The sequence below is a fragment of the Mizuhopecten yessoensis genome, unplaced genomic scaffold (genome assembly GCF_002113885.1).
Source record: "Mizuhopecten yessoensis strain PY_sf001 unplaced genomic scaffold, ASM211388v2 scaffold716161, whole genome shotgun sequence".
Classification (NCBI taxonomy): domain Eukaryota; kingdom Metazoa; phylum Mollusca; class Bivalvia; order Pectinida; family Pectinidae; genus Mizuhopecten; species Mizuhopecten yessoensis.
The window spans coordinates 22,186-40,519 of NW_018479978.1; the positions used below are offsets into that span (position 1 = coordinate 22,186).

General features: G+C 35.7%; 1 protein-coding gene across 2 annotated transcripts; it reads left to right on the forward strand.

The window, feature by feature from the left end:
• The first annotated feature begins 749 nt into the window (after positions 1 to 749).
• On the forward strand, positions 750 to 17,239 carry LOC110441900 (alpha-(1,6)-fucosyltransferase-like). 2 transcript variants are annotated; one of them, XM_021485212.1, is made up of 10 exons: positions 750 to 812; positions 6,619 to 6,828; positions 8,283 to 8,377; positions 8,832 to 9,000; positions 9,726 to 9,840; positions 9,955 to 10,192; positions 10,844 to 11,090; positions 11,510 to 11,686; positions 12,390 to 12,540; positions 13,373 to 17,239. In XM_021485212.1, exons 2-10 carry the CDS (start codon positions 6,635 to 6,637, stop codon positions 13,706 to 13,708), a joined length of 1,722 nt encoding a protein of 573 aa, XP_021340887.1. In that variant the 5' UTR covers positions 750 to 812; positions 6,619 to 6,634; the 3' UTR covers positions 13,709 to 17,239. The 2 variants fall into 2 exon arrangements, with proteins under 2 accessions (XP_021340887.1, XP_021340888.1); XM_021485213.1 differs by having other exon boundaries at positions 776 to 816.
• The last annotated feature ends 1,095 nt before the right edge of the window (positions 17,240 to 18,334 follow it).

Sequence of the window (18,334 nt, forward strand, 5' to 3'; positions counted from 1 at the left end):
GAATCGTGTTTGCTTCCTTTTGTTTAAACATGTACTTACTACATGAATACTATACTCCATTCTGCTTCAATGCTTTTAGTTAGTCATTATGCTTGTAAGTGCTATTTGTTTTGCTTCGCTTTTATTTTGTATAAATTGTATGTGCTGCTTATAATTCATCGTTTTATTTCTTGTAATTTCAATTCAAATCTGGTTTGTATGTTTTCTATGCAATCTGTGCTATTTATATATGTTTGTATTTATTTATACGTGCTGTTATTATGTAATTTGTCGAAGGCATTGTGTGATAAGTGTGGCTTTCCAAAATGTTTTAAGTTATCTAGGAATTTATAATTAAACATGATCATCAAGGATGTTTTGACTGTTTGGCAATTTTTTTTAACCTGAATGTATGTGCAAAAAGTTATTCTCTTGAAATTTTCATTTTGGAACCACCTAAGTTTTTTTCATGTTTATCAATGTGTGTTTTTAACAGTGTCATAGATTTGCATGCTTGTTATGATTTATATAATGCTACCTCCGTTTTTATTTGTTATATAGTCGGTTGTAAAAGCCTTCCATAGGCTTGTGTTGCCTTGTTTAACCATGTACCGACTTTTCAATAAAAATTACTTGAACTTGAAAAGAAACTATAACAAGCTCCCCTCCATATGTCCGAATCTATTACCCGACCGATTTTATAGGCTATACTAAACAGGGTCACAGCTGCGCTTGGAAGCTGGAGTAATGTTATCGAAGCTTTATCTAGACATTGATCAGAAGTCCAGACGCCTTTAGCAGTGCCTGGACACATCAGCAATTTGCTTCATCGTGTAAGTATGTGTTTTAGTCATCTGTTTAATTTTGAAATAATGAAATTATCAAATGTCATGTTCCTATAGATAGTTTATACATAAATAACATAAAGATAGAATGAATAACAGTCTTCTTACAGAATGTGTTACATGTATGTCAGTTTTATGACTATGAGCCGGTGTCGAAAACCAGGCATACTGGCTAATAATCATAATATTTATTCATGTAAAAGGCAAATAATACACGTATATCACATTTTGCTGATTGGACATAAATATATATATATTATCACAGATGTTATTTATAAGTTATTATGTCATAAAACTAGTAGTCAGTCATATGTTAAAACTGGATTGGATTAGATTAATTTAGGCCTTTACCTGGGATGACCCATACAGTCACATTGTTGCTTAATTCCAATGGGGTCCCTTAATTAGTCGGCTCAATAGTGATCATGAGAGTTGACTCCGTATTTATTTATCACTTCCTTTTTTTCACTTTTACTCCATCCAGTTAAAAAAGACACGACCGGGTATATTATCGAGACTTATATTGTGCAATATTTCTGTATTTTCTAAACTAGCCTAACAAATGAGATAATAATACTTATAGTTAGAACGATGGAATAATAATCATGTTGAATAGGCTTGACAATGATAACAATCTGATTCCTGGGTATTGAAAGTTATTCACAGTATTCACAGTATCTTCAAGCTTGTGAGCTTGTTTCAATGCCTAACATTTTTTTCATACACTGTATAATTAATTTGCTTATGAACACTTATGTCTATAAAAAAAAATTGATAAAATTAATCAGTAAAAAAAAAAGATTGTTAATGAAATAATATAGTTGAAAAAGGTTCAAACATTGGTTAACTTGCCATATGTTGCAGCAGATGACATTTTGTTTAAGATTGATTGCATAAATGTAAACAGTCATTGCATTACATTGAACCGTCAGTATTGACTTTTTAAAAACTTCACATGTTCTATAAATTATTTGACACTTAATTTGGTCCTTATGTGTGATAATTTATGCTTAAGATATACAGAACAAGCTGTGCAGCTGTCAATATTAGCAATTTTATATATAAATTGATCCATATTAAATATTGTTAAAAGTGGTCACCGTAATGAGTGCCCAGTGAGGTTTTGCTTGCCCATTAGATTAAAGGATTTTTTTCATGTTATTTCTTCTTATTCAAAAGCAAAGTTTCAGTTCTATTGCATGTGTAGAAAACTTTGCATTTTACAGATTAAATTACACCTGTTTTATTAGTAGAGGAATAGTGCTGAGTGAGTGCCTAGCATGGTTTTGGTGCGCCCTGGCAGCAATTTGTTAAAGAGTTTTATTTTAACTTTTTTTTGTTATGTTTAATTCAGCAATACCATTAACTAATCAAATGCATAATTTTAAGTATATTGTACGAGTGCAAAGTGTTGCAGTGCATCAATCTAATTATGGAGGCTTTTGTACTCAATGCAGTGCAAGGAAATTAACTTGAATAGAAATACCTGTAGAACTGTATCAAAGTTCTGCTAAATTTGTACATGTCAAACGTATAATACACACACAATTCCAAACTGTTGAATCTTATAGAAGATATCACTAGAATTCTTAGCAATTAGACACAGCACAGAGGTTCTGAAGTTCTACACAGAGGTTGTATTATCATTTCTATTTATAAGTGGTAATAAACTGTTTGAATATATGACTGTGTTATTCAACAATATAATAAAAATCAATATACTGTTATGTTGTACAAAGGTCGGGGGAAAGTAAAAGATAACCTCATAGTTATAGAGGCATCACCCTACTGCAAGCTGTGGTTAAATTATTTGAAATGGCTACATCAAATAGAATCAGCCCAGCCATACATTCAGATACTTTTCCAAACAGAAAGAAGCCATCATATCTAGAGAAATCTTTGTAGCCTATGTACATCTTTTAACTAACAAGAATGTTGTTAATTTTGATGGAGAAAATGGCTCAAATGTTTATATTGCATTTTTAGATAGCAATAAGGCATTTAACTCTGTGAGTCACGCAGATCTTCTTTTCAAAAAACATGAAATTAGACTGAGAGGCAATACAAGGGTTATTCTTAAAGAAAGGTACACACATGAAGAAAGTTATCTCTTATTTAATGGTTTAATATCACAAAATATTGAGATGGAGAGCGGAAATTTACAGGATGTTGTGAAAATGACTCAAAACGTACATAATTTCTATCATTGAATGAAATAGAAACATGGTGCAGTGATTATTGATGTAAAAGTAAACATCTCAACTCAGGCGATTGATAAATGTCACATTGGTACAAAGTCTCAAAGTCTTCATAAAATGGTTGATATATATGTGAAAACAACAGTAAAAAGTGGAGATTCACTTTCTCATCTACCAAAAATAAAATTGTTTTGTTTTCAGATAAACACACTTTACATGATAATTGATATACCAAATATGTACCTTTCCAAATGCACGAAATTTAATATGTGGAAATATTATCAAATAGCAGAAGAAAATTAACTGAAAGAATTACTAGAGCATTTAATAAGTTTAAGTCTGGTGCTCTTGAGACAATGGAGATGCTCTACATGGCCATTTTGACGGCAATTTTGTCATAATTGGCTGCCTGCAACACTCCACTGTCTACTTATATTTAATTAAGTCCATTGCTCAACCCAATGTGCTATGTAAAAGTTATTGCTTCGCTCGGGTGTAATAAATCCCTTGTTACTCAAAAACCATGCAATAACCTTTACTTACCAAAATTGAGATTGATTTAATAAATAGCGGAGCAAGTGAAAAACTCGCTAGGCACTCATTCTTCTGCTTGAACATAATCTGCATAATTTAATAAACAAATTACAATATTTTCCAATTGAACAGAAATTTTGTTAATGGTTAGGTAATGGCATTTACTGTATAAATCAGAAGAAATAAGTAAAAAAATAATTAACGAAGAGCTGGGCATCGGAAAACCAAGCTGAGCACACATTTTTCCACTGGGTACTCATTAGGGGAACCCTGACAGAAGTGGTTATTTATTACTGTATACACATCATGCACATCTAAAGGTTCATTACCAGGTGTCTCATTTCTTTCCAAGTGTATAGAATCAATATTACATTTGTACATGAGAGCTGACACTGTATTTACTATCGTAATTTCCTGTAAATGTTATATTTTGTTCAATTCAACTTCATCCAGTTCAAACAGACTTAACTAACAAATGAGGTAATGATACTACAATGTAATAAGAATGATGGAATATATAATTACCATTTTATAGCAGGCATGACAGTGATAACAAACTGATTTCTATGTTTCCAAAGTAATGAACACTTCTGTCTGTAAAAAACATTGATGAGTTTAAAAATACAGAAATAAATTGTTCCTATATATTCTGTTTTTGTAATAAAAAAAAAATATTGTAATAATACAGATAAAAACATTCAAACATTGGTTAACCTACAGTATGTTGCAGCAGATGACAGTTTATGTAAGATTGATTTCATATATGTAAACATTTTTTGCAAAATTCATTGGACAGTCAGTATTGACTTGTGAAAACTTTACCGGGCCATACAATGATTTGACACTTAATTCGGTCCTTATGTGTGATAATTTATGTTCAAGGTTTAAAAGACAAGCTGTGCAGCTTTCAATATTAGCTAATGAATCAATAACACTGTTGGAAGTGGTCACTGTTATGTGTGCCCAGCGAGGTTTCTGTCCACCCAGCGGGTTAAATGATTTTTAGCTCACCTGGTTCAAAGGTGATTAACTATAGTTAGTTAATTCATGGCATTTACTGTTTAAAGCAGAAGAAATAAATACAATGAATCATTTAATGAAGTGCTGGGCGTGGAAAACAAAGCTGAGCACTCATTAGGAGGTCCGTAAACTGTCTAAGAAGTGAGAGAAAGGACAGGTGTCGAGGCCAATTAGGGCCGAGACCTGTTATTTCTCTCACTTATTGGACAGTTTGAGGCTTATATCTAACATAAAATATAGTCCCCTCTTGGTGCCTCCAATGCTGATTCTCTATTGGTGTTCACTGACCCATTTAACTTATTGGACATGTTCACTTCAAAGACTCCAACATCAGGCATGAGCTAAATTGCATGAATATGACAATAGGGTTCACTTTTATGAGAAGTTCTTTTTACACAACCAATAACATTTTCTATGTGACGTTTTGATGACTAGTATGATATGTACACTGTCACCTTCATCAGACAAATGACCAATGAATCGAAGCGTATGCACACAAAGGTGTAAAATGTGTACAAGTTGTCCATAAAATCGATGTCGATTTCGGCTACGCTGGAAAAGTATGTACAATAGTTGTTATATATGTACCGAAATGACTTAATTCAGCTATGCTTTGTTAACACTTGGTCATAGATGTGCGAGAGTCTTTGAGCCCTCTCGTCTGATTTAGAACTGGCCCACTGCTGGGTATCCAGATGGCTTCCTTTATCTGCCGCTTGAACAGATTGCTCTCTCTGTCCAAAACTTTGGAGTTATCCCAGCCAATCACATGTTTCATATATAACAACTATTGTACATACGTTTCCAGCGTAGCCGAAATCAACATTGATTCACCTTTTACTGTCCAATAAGTTAAATGGGTCAGTGAACACCAATAGAGAATTTGTTTCCTGAATCAGCATTGGAGGCACTCAGAGGGGACTATGTTTTAAGTTAGATATATTTAAGCCTCAAACTGTCCAATAAGTGAGAGAAAGAACAGGTCTCGGCCCTTACAGGCTCGACACCTGTCATTTTTCTCACTTATTAGACAGTTTTCAGCTTATATCCATAACTCATAGATCATGACCTGCTTGTATCTATTTCTTGGGCATCCAGGTTATGGAAGGACGAAACAGCTATATGGTGCAGTGATATTTATTTTCTGAAATAGTATATCTATTACCGAAATTTACATAAAGATGAGGGTTTAGGTTTGAAGAAATTGGTTCCATGAATTAATTGGCATTCAAGGATGTTGCTCTCAAGGTCTTATTAGGTCACTTCCTGATTCTTTAATGTTATTAAATTTCAACTAATTTCTATGAAATTTCATACAAATGACAAGGGTGCAGCTTGAGCGAGTACATTTCTAAGTGTTAGGTCAAAAGTCGCTTTTTTGTAAACACTTATTAGTCATTATAACCTTTATTTTCGAACAGACATAGGACAATAGTACCTCAAGGTTTAAGGTGCTATGCATGTACCCATGTATAGTCAAGTACAATGGTCACTGTTACAATTTTTAAGATTTTTTTGTCATCATAGTAAAAAAAGTGTCATACATTCAAGATACTCCAACAGTGTTAGAGGTTTACACGGCGAGATACTTTTGACAGTCGGCAAAATCATATCCAATGCCAGCAGCCTGTGATGTTATTGGAGTAACATTCAAGAATGTTGTGCTCAAGGTCAAAGTCACTGTTTATACAAATAGCAACTGTTCTATGAATCTCCATACATGTGTTGTTATACCTTAAAATTACTCGTGCATGTGAAGATATTCATTTAATTTATGATGCCTTGAACTTATGACTTAGGCCAAACAAAACATATTTGGTGTTTCCGGTAACCCTAAAGTCAAGATCACTCTCCTACATAAACAATATAAAATTATTTGTTAAATAAAATTTGTTACCTACCTACGTACCCTAAATTTTTCCAACATGTTACAGGAAACACATGTTTTTTCGTCTGGCCTTTATGCTCAATACATGGACAATTATGACTGAATAGACTGTTTGTGAAATGATTACATTGTTTCTATGTTCTGTCATCTTCAGGAGTGATGACCTTGAAATGAAGACGTGGAAAGTGATCGGCTGCCTGTTGTTTGTATGGCTGGGGATTATGGTGTACATGTCCAACAGTCTATTCCAGTCCTCGGACAGTAACCCAAGTGACATTGAACGTCAACTGAAGCGTGCCCTCCGGGAACTAGATAAACTTAAAGCCCAAAATGATGAATTTAGGAGTTTAGTGACCGATATAAAGTGAGGATGCTGCATATTATCTACATTTATTTTAATGGTTTTCAATTAAAGCTTCTATATACAGTTTTTAGCTCACCTGGCCAGAAGGTGTGGCATTTTTCGTCTGTCGTCTGTCTGGCATCAGGCTTCCAGATTTTACTTTAAACGTCTTCTTAATAACCAATTGGCATATGGTGATGATATTTGGCCTGAAGCATACTGGGATGAAGGGCTACCAAGTTTGTTAAAAGGAATGACCTTTGTTTTTTATTCAAGGTCACAGGCTCACTTGTCTTAAAAAACCTTTAAACAACTTCTGAATAATCAAAAAGTCTAGGATGATAATTTTTTGCCCAGTAGCATGCTGGGATAAAGGGCTTCTAACTTTATTCAAATGTATGAATTTCACCCATATTCAAGGTCACAGGGGTCAAATATGTTAAAATCTTTAAACAATTTCTTCTGAATAACCCAAAGGACTAGGGTGATAATATTTGGCCAGTAGCATGCAGGCATGGAGGGCTACCAAATTTGTTAAAATGAATGACCTTCACCCATATTCAAGGTCCCTTGGGTCAAAGAAGTCAAAAACTTTAAACGAGTCCTTCTCCAAAATACAAAGGATGGTGATATGTGACCAGTAGCATGCTCAGATGAAGAGCTATCAAGTTTGATCATATGAATGACATTGACACACTTTTAAGGTCACATCTGGTCAATTGTGTATAAATCTTTAAAAATCATCTTCTCAAAAAAACAAAAGGTATAGGGTGGTGATATTTGGCAAGTTGCATTCTGGGATGAAGGGCTATAAAGTTTGTTCAACTTAATGTTCTTGTTTGACTCTCAATAGCACAGGGGTCAAATGTGTTTAAATATTTTAACAGTTTTTTTTGAATAACTGAGTCAAGACACTGATATTTTGTCTGTAGCTTTATTTTAGTCCACTTTAAAGGTTACAATTGTGAGCAAGGCAGGCCCATTGGGCCTCTTGTTTGTATTATGTAAGTGGTTGGTCACAAAGTTGCTGTATATGATGAGGCTTAAACTAGGTAAAAGTCTTGCTGATCAAGTGATTAACTATAGGACCATTTGGATAACTCATAGAATAGTGGTTTTGTGATTATTTTGAGAAATTGGTTGTACAAGACATCTTTATGAAATTACTTTCAGGAAATTCAATCATTAACTGAAATTTAAGAATTTATCCATGATATAAACATATAGAAGGAAATAATAATATAAATGTTCAATCTTTTGAGCTAGCTTTCCATGTTTCTGTTCTTACTTTGTTCCATTCTAAATTTTATTTGTGATGTGTTTTAATACATATATATATACATATCATTGCATCTTTATAACTTAGGATACAATTGCTAAATGCTATCAAAATCCTCCATTTTTATTTAGTTATCCATATATGAATTTTACTCTAAAGTTTAATTTCAACATAAATGCTTTTGACTTTTCCACAGAGATCAGATTAACACAGAAAATGCTGAGCCAATTAAGAAAAGAGTTGCGGAAGCTGTAAAACCTGTCGCTGTTGTCAAGTCAAAAGTTTGTGACGGTAAAACACAAAACTGCTTGTAATAACTTGTGTATGAAGAACGTCTCTGACTCAGCAAAGCACTGAGCTAGTCCTGTTATAACTTGTGTATGAAGAACGTCTCTGACTCAGCAAAGCACTGAGCTAGTCCTGTAATAACTTGTGTATGAAGACATCTCTGACTCAGCAAAGCACTGAGCTAGTCCTGAATAAATGTAATTAATATCAACAACCAGATCACCTTTTAGATTTGGACAAATAGACATTTGCTATTGTTAATGATGAAATAAGTGTGATTATTCTTGAAAGAATTTGAGAGGTTCCTGATTGAGGTAGACACTGTTGGTAGACACATATACAGCACACAATAACTTGAGACATAATGATTTGCCCTCTGTGATGTGTCTTAACAAATACGTGAAATTATACTGTAGATAAGATATAATAACTGTTATTTATCTTTCTTAATTTTCAGCAACTGGACCTTCCCTTCTTCATGAACAGAGGAGGCGTAAAATTGAGAATGATGTCGTAGAGTTTTGGTACTTCATGCGTTCTGAGCTGAAGAAAATGAAAAGCACTTCTAAAGGGGATATAGTACGAGTAGTAGACAGGGTCCTTTCAGATGGAGCTAATTATCAAAAGTGAGTTGTTTCTTTGCGTTACCTGGATAATATATTATTGATTTATTCTTGAAATGTATGCCAGCTTGCTGTGATATTTTCAACTGCTAAACACTTTGAGTTGTTGAGGTTTTATTTTGATGGACTAACATTCCAAGCATTATCTGCATTTATACAAACAATGAGATAAGCAAAAGAAATTTGAATTCAATTTTTTTCATTATTTTGGACTATTTCCAATTAACAGTAGCCTGTTGTTTGTTAGGACTATTTCCAATTAACAGTAGCCTGTTGTTTGTTAGAACTATTTCCAATTAACAGTAGCCTGTTGTTTTTTAGGACTATTTCCACTTAACAGTAGCCTGTTGTTTGTTAGAACTATTTCCAATTCACAGTAGCCTGTTGTTTGTTAGAACTATTTCCACTTAACAGTAGCCTGTTGTTTGTTGGAACTATTTCCAATTAACAGTAGCCTGTTGTTTGTTAGGACTATTTCCAATTAACCGTAGCTTGTTGTTTGTTAGAACTATTTCCACTTAACAGTAGCCTGTTGTTTGTTAGAACTATTTCCAATTAACAGTAGCCTGTTGTTTGTTAGGACTATTTCCACTTAATAGTAGCTTGTTGTGATGAGTTGGTCAATTGACATCCGTGTTGATATCACTATCGAAAGTTTTGTGTAAGTATTGATTACCTAAATAATATAATTTCATCGTAATGATTGTTTCTGTTTTTATTATTTGCAGAACACTACATAATGACTTTAATCTACTGCGGAATGTTGAAAATGCTGGTGAATTAATGAAGAAGGAATCGGAGGAACTGGGTCGGCTGGTCCAGAAAAGGTTTAAATACCTACAGGTGAGAGATCACAGAATCATTTTTTGGTCATATATTGTTTTTATGTTGTAAGGTTACATTTTTGTTGTATAAACCCCAGTGTTATGTTTATTAAAACTGAAATTGTGATTGTAGAACCCAAAGGACTGTGCATCAGCTAAGAAGCTGGTATGTAATCTGAGCAAAGGCTGTGGGTATGGGTGTCAGCTCCACCATGTCACATACTGTATGATGGTAGCTTACGCCACAAAGAGGACCTTGATATTAGAATCCAGGGGTTGGCGGTATGCAAGCAGAGGCTGGGAGTCTGTGTTCCTACCACTAAGTGACAACTGCAAGGACAAAAAGGGCAGTAGCTCCAGACCCTGGGCAGGTAAACATATATGTACCTGTTGTAATTGCAGTACATGTACCATAAGATAAAATGATAGAGCCTGAAAGCTCAATATAATCTAACTTTCCAACACTGGTCCCCTTTCACATATAGAAGCACGGACTCTTGAGATTACCAATCATTCTGTGGAGACCTACAGTACAACATATGACAGAAGTTTTCAAGCTATAAAGTTTTTCAGCTCTAGGTCTTTGTGAAATCTTGTTCTACATAAGAATGTAATATACTATTGTTTCCATGCTCTGCCTTTCTTTGTCCCCTGCTGTTATTACTGGATAGGAACAAAGCTTTGCATTCCGTTAGTCTGTCAGTCCATCTGTCAATCAGCCTGGGAACCACAAACGACCAACACAAACACATTTTATATATGAGTATTTCTGAGGATAGGAAGCGTTACATACTGAAGTCCTAGGCCTCACTGGAGTTATGACCTTTTGTTCATTATTGATACCACGTTTATCTGAAGGTAGGGGACTATGTCACTTTGATACCAAAGATGACATTTCAGATGTTTTGCACAGTAATTCTGGACAGGGAGACATTGTTACTGACAATCAAACCTTAGTTTGTATGTCTGTTTGATTGTTATGTATATAGTCTGTCTCATTATGAACTATATTTGACTTTCAGATCCTGATATAATCCGTGATGCCCAAGTAGTGGAGATGCCCATTGTTGACAGTCTTCACCCAAGACCAAATTATCTCCCTTTGGCCATCCCCATGGACCTATCAGACAGACTCATGCGACTACATGGTGATCCAGCAGTATGGTGGATTGGTCAGTTTGTGAAGTATCTGACTCGTCCTCAGCCTCAACTACAAACAGACATGGAGAATGCCAAGGCCAAGCTTGGATTCTCTAAGCCCATAGTGGGGTAAGGCAAGCTTAGATTATCTTGTCCAGTGGTAGAGTAAGTCAGATTATGTAGTCTGAATGTTCAACAAATCAATTAAATTTTGATTATGTTATCCCAAAGGCAGGTTTTAGCTAGGATTATTATAAAACCAGAACACCATAGTTGACACCTTAATGTGGGAGGAAACCGGAGTATCCAGAGAAACCAATGTGATCGGGCAGGTGACCCCATACCTTTTCACTTCCGATCCCAGCCGTCTTGGTGAAAGGCGAATACACTATCCACTGTGCCATATGACCATCCACTTGGCTGGAATTATCATAAACCCAGAGTACCATAGTTGAAACTTAGCTGGGTCTATGATAAGCCCGGGGTCTATGCATGACATGTATGTATTTTGCGGTAGTTAAATTAACCCTAGACTATTGAACACACAGGGTCCATGTGCGGCGTACAGACAAAGTGGGTACAGAGGCAGCCTTCCACAGTATAGATGAGTACATGCTTTATGTTGAGGAATACTACGACAGACTGGAGGCCAGGGAACCTGTCCATACCCGCAAAGTCTACTTGGCTTCAGACGACCCTTCAGTCCTACCAGACGCCAAGTCTAGGTGAGTAAAGAATATGCTTAAATTTTTTAGGCTTAAAGTTGCTGAAAGCCAGTAGTTATATCATATTTATATATTGTACATTTACATTTGTTTATCAAAGGTAGGGGTATGGCAGATACCCAGGGTTTTAGTGAAAATCAACACTGACATTTCTAGATAATGTACAAGTGAAAGAAGAACATATTAGAAGAGAGAAGAGAAATGTATACCAGTGTTACTTTGCCTATTTATAAAATAATAAAAAAATATACAACATTGGATATTGCGCCCTATCTAGCTAACATAAGCCACTCTAAAGCGCTTTATAGTACATAGATATACAATTTTATACAGTCAATACAATATTGAGGAATTCGCAGGAGCTGCCTTATCAGGTGCTAACTACTAGTCCTATGCCACCTGGCTAATATCTTCCTATGTGTGTATGCCTGTGTGTGCTGGAGATGTATTGTGTTCTGTTTGTAGTGGGACCGTGCTTCCAACGGTATCATTTATAATGCCACCTCACTTGAAAGCTACAGCACCCCAGACCATTTCATACTCCACCTGGGTTGTTGGAGTTGTGTGGGCAGGAGAAAAACACTTTCTCTAATATTTCATACGTACGGCGACTTCGGGGATTGAACCCCGGTCGCCTGCTTGGAAGGCCGGAGTGTTAACCACTCGACCAATCCGCCCATAATCATACTATTTATATTAACAGGTATCCCCACTATACGTTTATAAGTGACATAGAGATTACAAAGACAGCAGGACTCAACAAGCGCTACACTGACCAATCTCTGCATGGCATCATCATGGACATCCACTTCCTGTCTCTGTCCGACTATCTTGTCTGCACTTTCTCCTCTCAGGTAACAAAGCCAATAATTTGATGATGATGCAGTTTAACCTTGTCGTTCGAGACACTTAGATTACTAGGGAAATATCTAGATTTACAAATATCAAAGATAATGCAATACAACTTCCTTTGTAGGCAAGTATTGCATAAATTTTCTGTTTTTCTTCTTCTTCATAATATTCATTGAAAGAACATGACATACAGAAGTGCTCTTCAAATTTGTTGTTTTTAAGTTTTAAGCCTACTATCATCAGATGGTGGACTTTTCAATTTGCCTTTGGTCCAGAGTCTGTCCGTCCATCTGTGAACAATTCTTCTTATCGCTATTTCTTAGAAAGTATTGCACGGACAGATCGTAATCAGATTTCGTAAACAGGTTCCCCGTTGGTCCTAGCTGTGCAATATAACTGTTTTTTGTGGGTAGGAAGAACAATAGGAGACCTGGTAGCCATCTTGACTTGTTAAAGTTTTTTGTTTTCGCTTTTCAAAGAATGTACTGGAACTATTTCAAAGAATGTACTGGAACTATTTCAAAGAATGTACTGGAAAGATCTTTCTAAAATGTTGTATACTGATTCCCCTTGAGTCTATGTTGTGCAATATCACTTTCCTACATGGTCAAGGTCACAAATATCAACTTCCATATCTTCTCAGTAGTGAGAAAGTTTTTTATACAATATGTAGTTTATTAAGATAAAATAAATGAAAAAAGTATATTTTCAGTATATTTCCATATTGCTATTATTTGTCTGTAACAAATCTTGTGATTGGCTAATAAATGTACACTTAAGTCCCAAATTATTTATATTATGCATTTGTGTTAACTCTGTTGTTTTAATATGCAGGTGTGTCGCGTTGCTTATGAAATGATGCAGACAATGCACGCTGACGCCTCAGCTTACTTCAAATCCTTGGATGATATATATTATTTTGGTGGGCAAAATGGACACCATATGGAAGTTTTAGAAAAGCACATTTCAAAACAGCCAAAAGAAATCGATATGGAGCCAGGTGATTCTGTCGGCATAGCTGGTAATCACTGGGATGGATATTCTAAAGGAATGAACCGACGGACAGGAAAGGATGGATTGTTCCCATCCTATAAAACACAGAGTAAGGTGGTTATTGTGGACCTACCAACATATTCAGAGGTAGATGAGGATAGCCACATTGATCAGTGAGAAAATTCAGGTATAGGTATACTACAACATGGAGCATATACTAACATGACAAGGGTTGGTGCCTGTACCTGACTAGGGTGTACACGTCTTTGTGTGTGTTTACTTGACAAGGGTTGACCTGACTAGGGTGTCTTATCCTGTGTCAACCTGACTAGGGTGTCTTATCCTGTGTTTACCTGACCAGGTGTCTTATCCTGTGTTTACACGACTAGGGTGTCTTATCCTGTGTTTACACGACTAGGGTGCCTTATCCTGTATTTACACGACTAGGGTGTCTTATCCTGTGTTTACACGACTAGGGTGTCTTATCCTTGTTTACACGACTAGGGTGTCTTATCCTGTGTTTACCTGACTAGGGTGTCTTATCCTGTGTTTACACGACTAGGGTGCCTTATCCTGTATTTACACGACTAGGGTGTCTTATCCTTGTTTACACGACTAGGGTGTATGTTATCCTGTGTTTACCTGACTAGGGTGTCTTATCCTGTGTTTACACGACTAGGGTGTCTTATCCTTGTTTACACGACTAGGGTGCCTTATCCTGTGTTTACCTGACTAGTGTGTCTTATCCTGTGTTTACACGACTAGGATGTCTTATCCTTGTTTACACGACTAGGGTGCCTTATCCTGTGTTTACCTGACTAGGGTGCCTTATCCTGTGTTTACCTGACTAGGATGTCTTTACATGTGTTTACCTGACTAGGGTGTCTTAACCTGTGTTTACCTGACTAGGGTGTCTTTACATGTTTTTACCTGACCAGGGTGTCTCTACCTGTGTTTACCTGACTAGGTGTCTTTATGTTTTAAGGCAAGGATGTCATTACCTATGTTTGTAGGCCTGGGTGTATGATATCCTATTGCTGTATAAACACACTGAAACCCTACTGGTGTACATATACATGCTGAAATCCTACTGGTGTACATATACATGCTGATACCCTACTGGTGTACATAGACATGCTGATACCCTACTGGGGTACATAGACATGCTGACACCCTACTGGTGTACATAGACATGCTGAAACCCTACTGGTGAACATAGACATGCTAAAACCCTACTGGTGGACATAGACATGCTAAAACCCTACTGGTGTACATAGACACGCTGATACCCTACTGGTGTACATAGACATGCTGACTCCCTACTGGTGTACATAGACATGCTGAAACCCTACTGGTGAACATAGACATGCTAAAACCCTACTGGTGGACATAGACATGCTGAAACCCTACTGGTGTACATAGACATGCTGCTACCCTACTGGTGTACATAGACATGCTAAAGCCCTACTGGTGTACATAGACATGCTGATACCCTACTGGGGTACATAGACATGCTGACACCCTACTGGTGTACATAGACATGCTGAAACCCTACTGGTGTATATAGACATGCTAAAACCCTACTGGTGTACATAGACATTCTGATACCCTACTGGTGTACATAGACATGCTAAAGCCCTACTGGTGTACATAGACATGCTGATACCCTACTGGTGTACTTAGACATGCTAAAACCCTACTGGTGTACAGAGACATGCTGAAACCCTACTGGTGTATATAGCCATGCTAAAACCCTACTGGGGTACATAGACATGCTGATACCCTACTGGTGTACTTAGACATGCTAAAACCCTACTGGTGTACATAGACATGGTGATACCCTACTGGTGTACATAGACATGCTGAAACCCTACTGGTGTACACAGACATGCTGACACCCTTCTGGTGAATACATATGCTGATATGCCCATGGTATATATACATGCTGAAACCCCACTGGTATATATATAGACATGTTGATACCCTCATGGTATATGGACATATGCCTGCTTATACACTACTGGTATAGTAGACATGTTGATACACAACTGGTAAAAAGGCATGCTGGATACACTACTGGTTTATAGACATGCTTGATACTCTACTGGTATATAGGCATGCTGATACCCTACTGTATTGGTAAACTGTACTCAGTATATACTTTGTTGTAGAGACAAGCTGATATACTTGTGTACAGGTGTGCTGATACAAAACGGAAGTACCTGGAAGGGCATTCTGATGCCCCTGTTAACAGTACAGGTTTTCCTATTTTACACTGATGTAAGGTCTTGCCAATACCTTACCTGAGTGTTCTGGTGCTGGTATCATACTTAAGTATGGCACTACTGACACCCATTTTGCTGAGCAGGTCAGGTCTGGACAATTTAAAAAAAAATCTGTAACTGCTGGTTGGGTAAAATTGACCTGTGGCATCAAATTATATTAAGATATGACTTTCTATTGTAATTTAAAGTGGATGGTGTGTTTAGTGATATTATGTTTGATGTAAGAATGAGTTGATAAGGTATCTAATTAATGGTTTGTACACTTCCATTATACATTATACAGATGTCTGGCTGGGCTGTATGTATGGTATCTAGTAGACATTATACTGATGTCTGGCTGGGCTGTATGTATGGTAACTAGTAGATGGTTTATATATTTCCAATATACATGTACTGATGTATGGCTGGGCTGTATGTATGGTTACTAGTAGACATTGTTTGGTAACTAGTAGATGGTTTATATATTTCCAATATACATGTACTGATGTATGGCTGGGCTGTATGTATGGTATCTAGTAGACATTATACTAATGCATGGCTGGGCTGTATGTATTGTATACTTCCATTAAAATGATGTATGTCAGACGTTGGTGTGTGTAAGGTAACCAGTAAGTGGTATGTATACTTCCAATATACATGTACTGTTGTATGGCTGGGATGTATGTATTGTAACCAGTAAATGGTCTGTATACTTACATTATACTGATGTAAAGTTGATTTATCTATAGTATATGATACAGTTGTTTTAATGCTTACCCTTCCTAAACATTTAACCTTAGGTGCTGGTCGTTGACCATGTGTTACAGTGCGCAATGACAAAGGTTGAGTGCAGTATAACATTCTATGTTATGGGAAGACATTAAATAACTGTTTTGTTACAGTTAATAGTAATATCAAACATACTTTATTGACTCACTTGCAATTTGCTGTGATGCCAGTTCTTCAATTTAAATTTCCATAAAAATTTGCCTACATGACAACAGTTTTAAATTACTCAACCAATTTTGACTTTTTTTCTTCGTGGGTTTTTAAAACTATACTTCGCTAGGTCACATGACCATGTATTCACGCAGTACATCAATTTTCAATAATTGATTTCAGTACTATACATATAGGATCGTGTAATAAAGATCATTATGCTGCCATTAGACTATTATACTGATGTATTTACTGGACACTCAACAGTAGAGGTGAGATAAAATCCAAGATGGCGGACCATGTTGAAATTATGTGAACAGGGGGGTTGCTCGCAATTAAGCCCCCCCCCCCAAACACACACTTTTGGCCCATCTTTTTTTCTCAGGAAGGGGGGCTTATTGCCGTTAAATAGGGTATGTATGTAGACCATTACACTGATGTATATAGGTATATAGACCATTACACTGATGTATATAGGTATATAGACCATAACACTGATGTATATAGGTATATAGACCATTACACTGATGTATATATGTATATAGACCATTACACTGATGTATATAGGTATATAGACCATTACACTGGTTTAAAACTGTGTTGTATGTATGGTATTCCCAAGAAAACATTTTTTGCTTTAAGATTATTTGAGGATGTTGTTTATACTGTCAGCTGGACTGATTTTTTTATAGACTCTTTCCTTTCAGCAGAACTTCCATTTCTAATAGATACATGTAGTAGATGTTAACATTGATCTTCATTTGAGGATGGAAGTTACATATGTATTGTGTGTGTGTGTGTTGTGATAAATATTGTATGTATGTATTTTGTTGTAATATCTTTGACACAAGCTTTTGGGCATTCATTTTGCATTAGGAGTGGATTGTTATTGTCCACTTAGTAATAAATGTTTATTTCTTATCCCACCTAATTAAATCAGTTTGTATCTGGCCATTTTTTTAAAAATATTTTATCATGAGTAGTATAATTGAAAAGTATCTAGTTCAAGATAGCAAAAATCAAATCATCTTTAAATTACAAATTTTAAATTTTGAAAAAAAAAATCAAATAGTTTGTGATAAAGATAATTAAATGCAAATTTCTTCTTAAAGTTAATATTTTTTTATGATTAAATGTTAAGTAAAAATGAATTTAGAATGTTTAGAATTTTCATTGTAAATCTCAAACTATGCTTTATGAAGTTTCTCCAGCTGGTATTCACACAACATTTACTGCTGGGTTATTTGTGTTGTCTAATTTTGAGTGTTTTTTTCTCTTTGAGAAATATTTGACAGATCGTAGAAGAGATAAAGGATAAGTTGAGGAGGAGCTTGTTACATTCCTAGGCCTTGTAGTTATATACTGTGTGGTTAGTGTAGTTATATACTGTGTGGTTAGTGTAGTTATATATTGTGTGGTTAGAGAATTGGTTACCTCACCTGCTTGCTAACCTTGATCACACTCAATTAATTGGTATTTGTTGATATGTTTAGTAAGCTCTTAGATAATGAAAACTATTTTGGATTTTTGATAAAAAATAATCTTTTAGCTCGACACTAGTCAACAGTTTGAAATCCAGTTCTGTTTAGTGTGTATATAT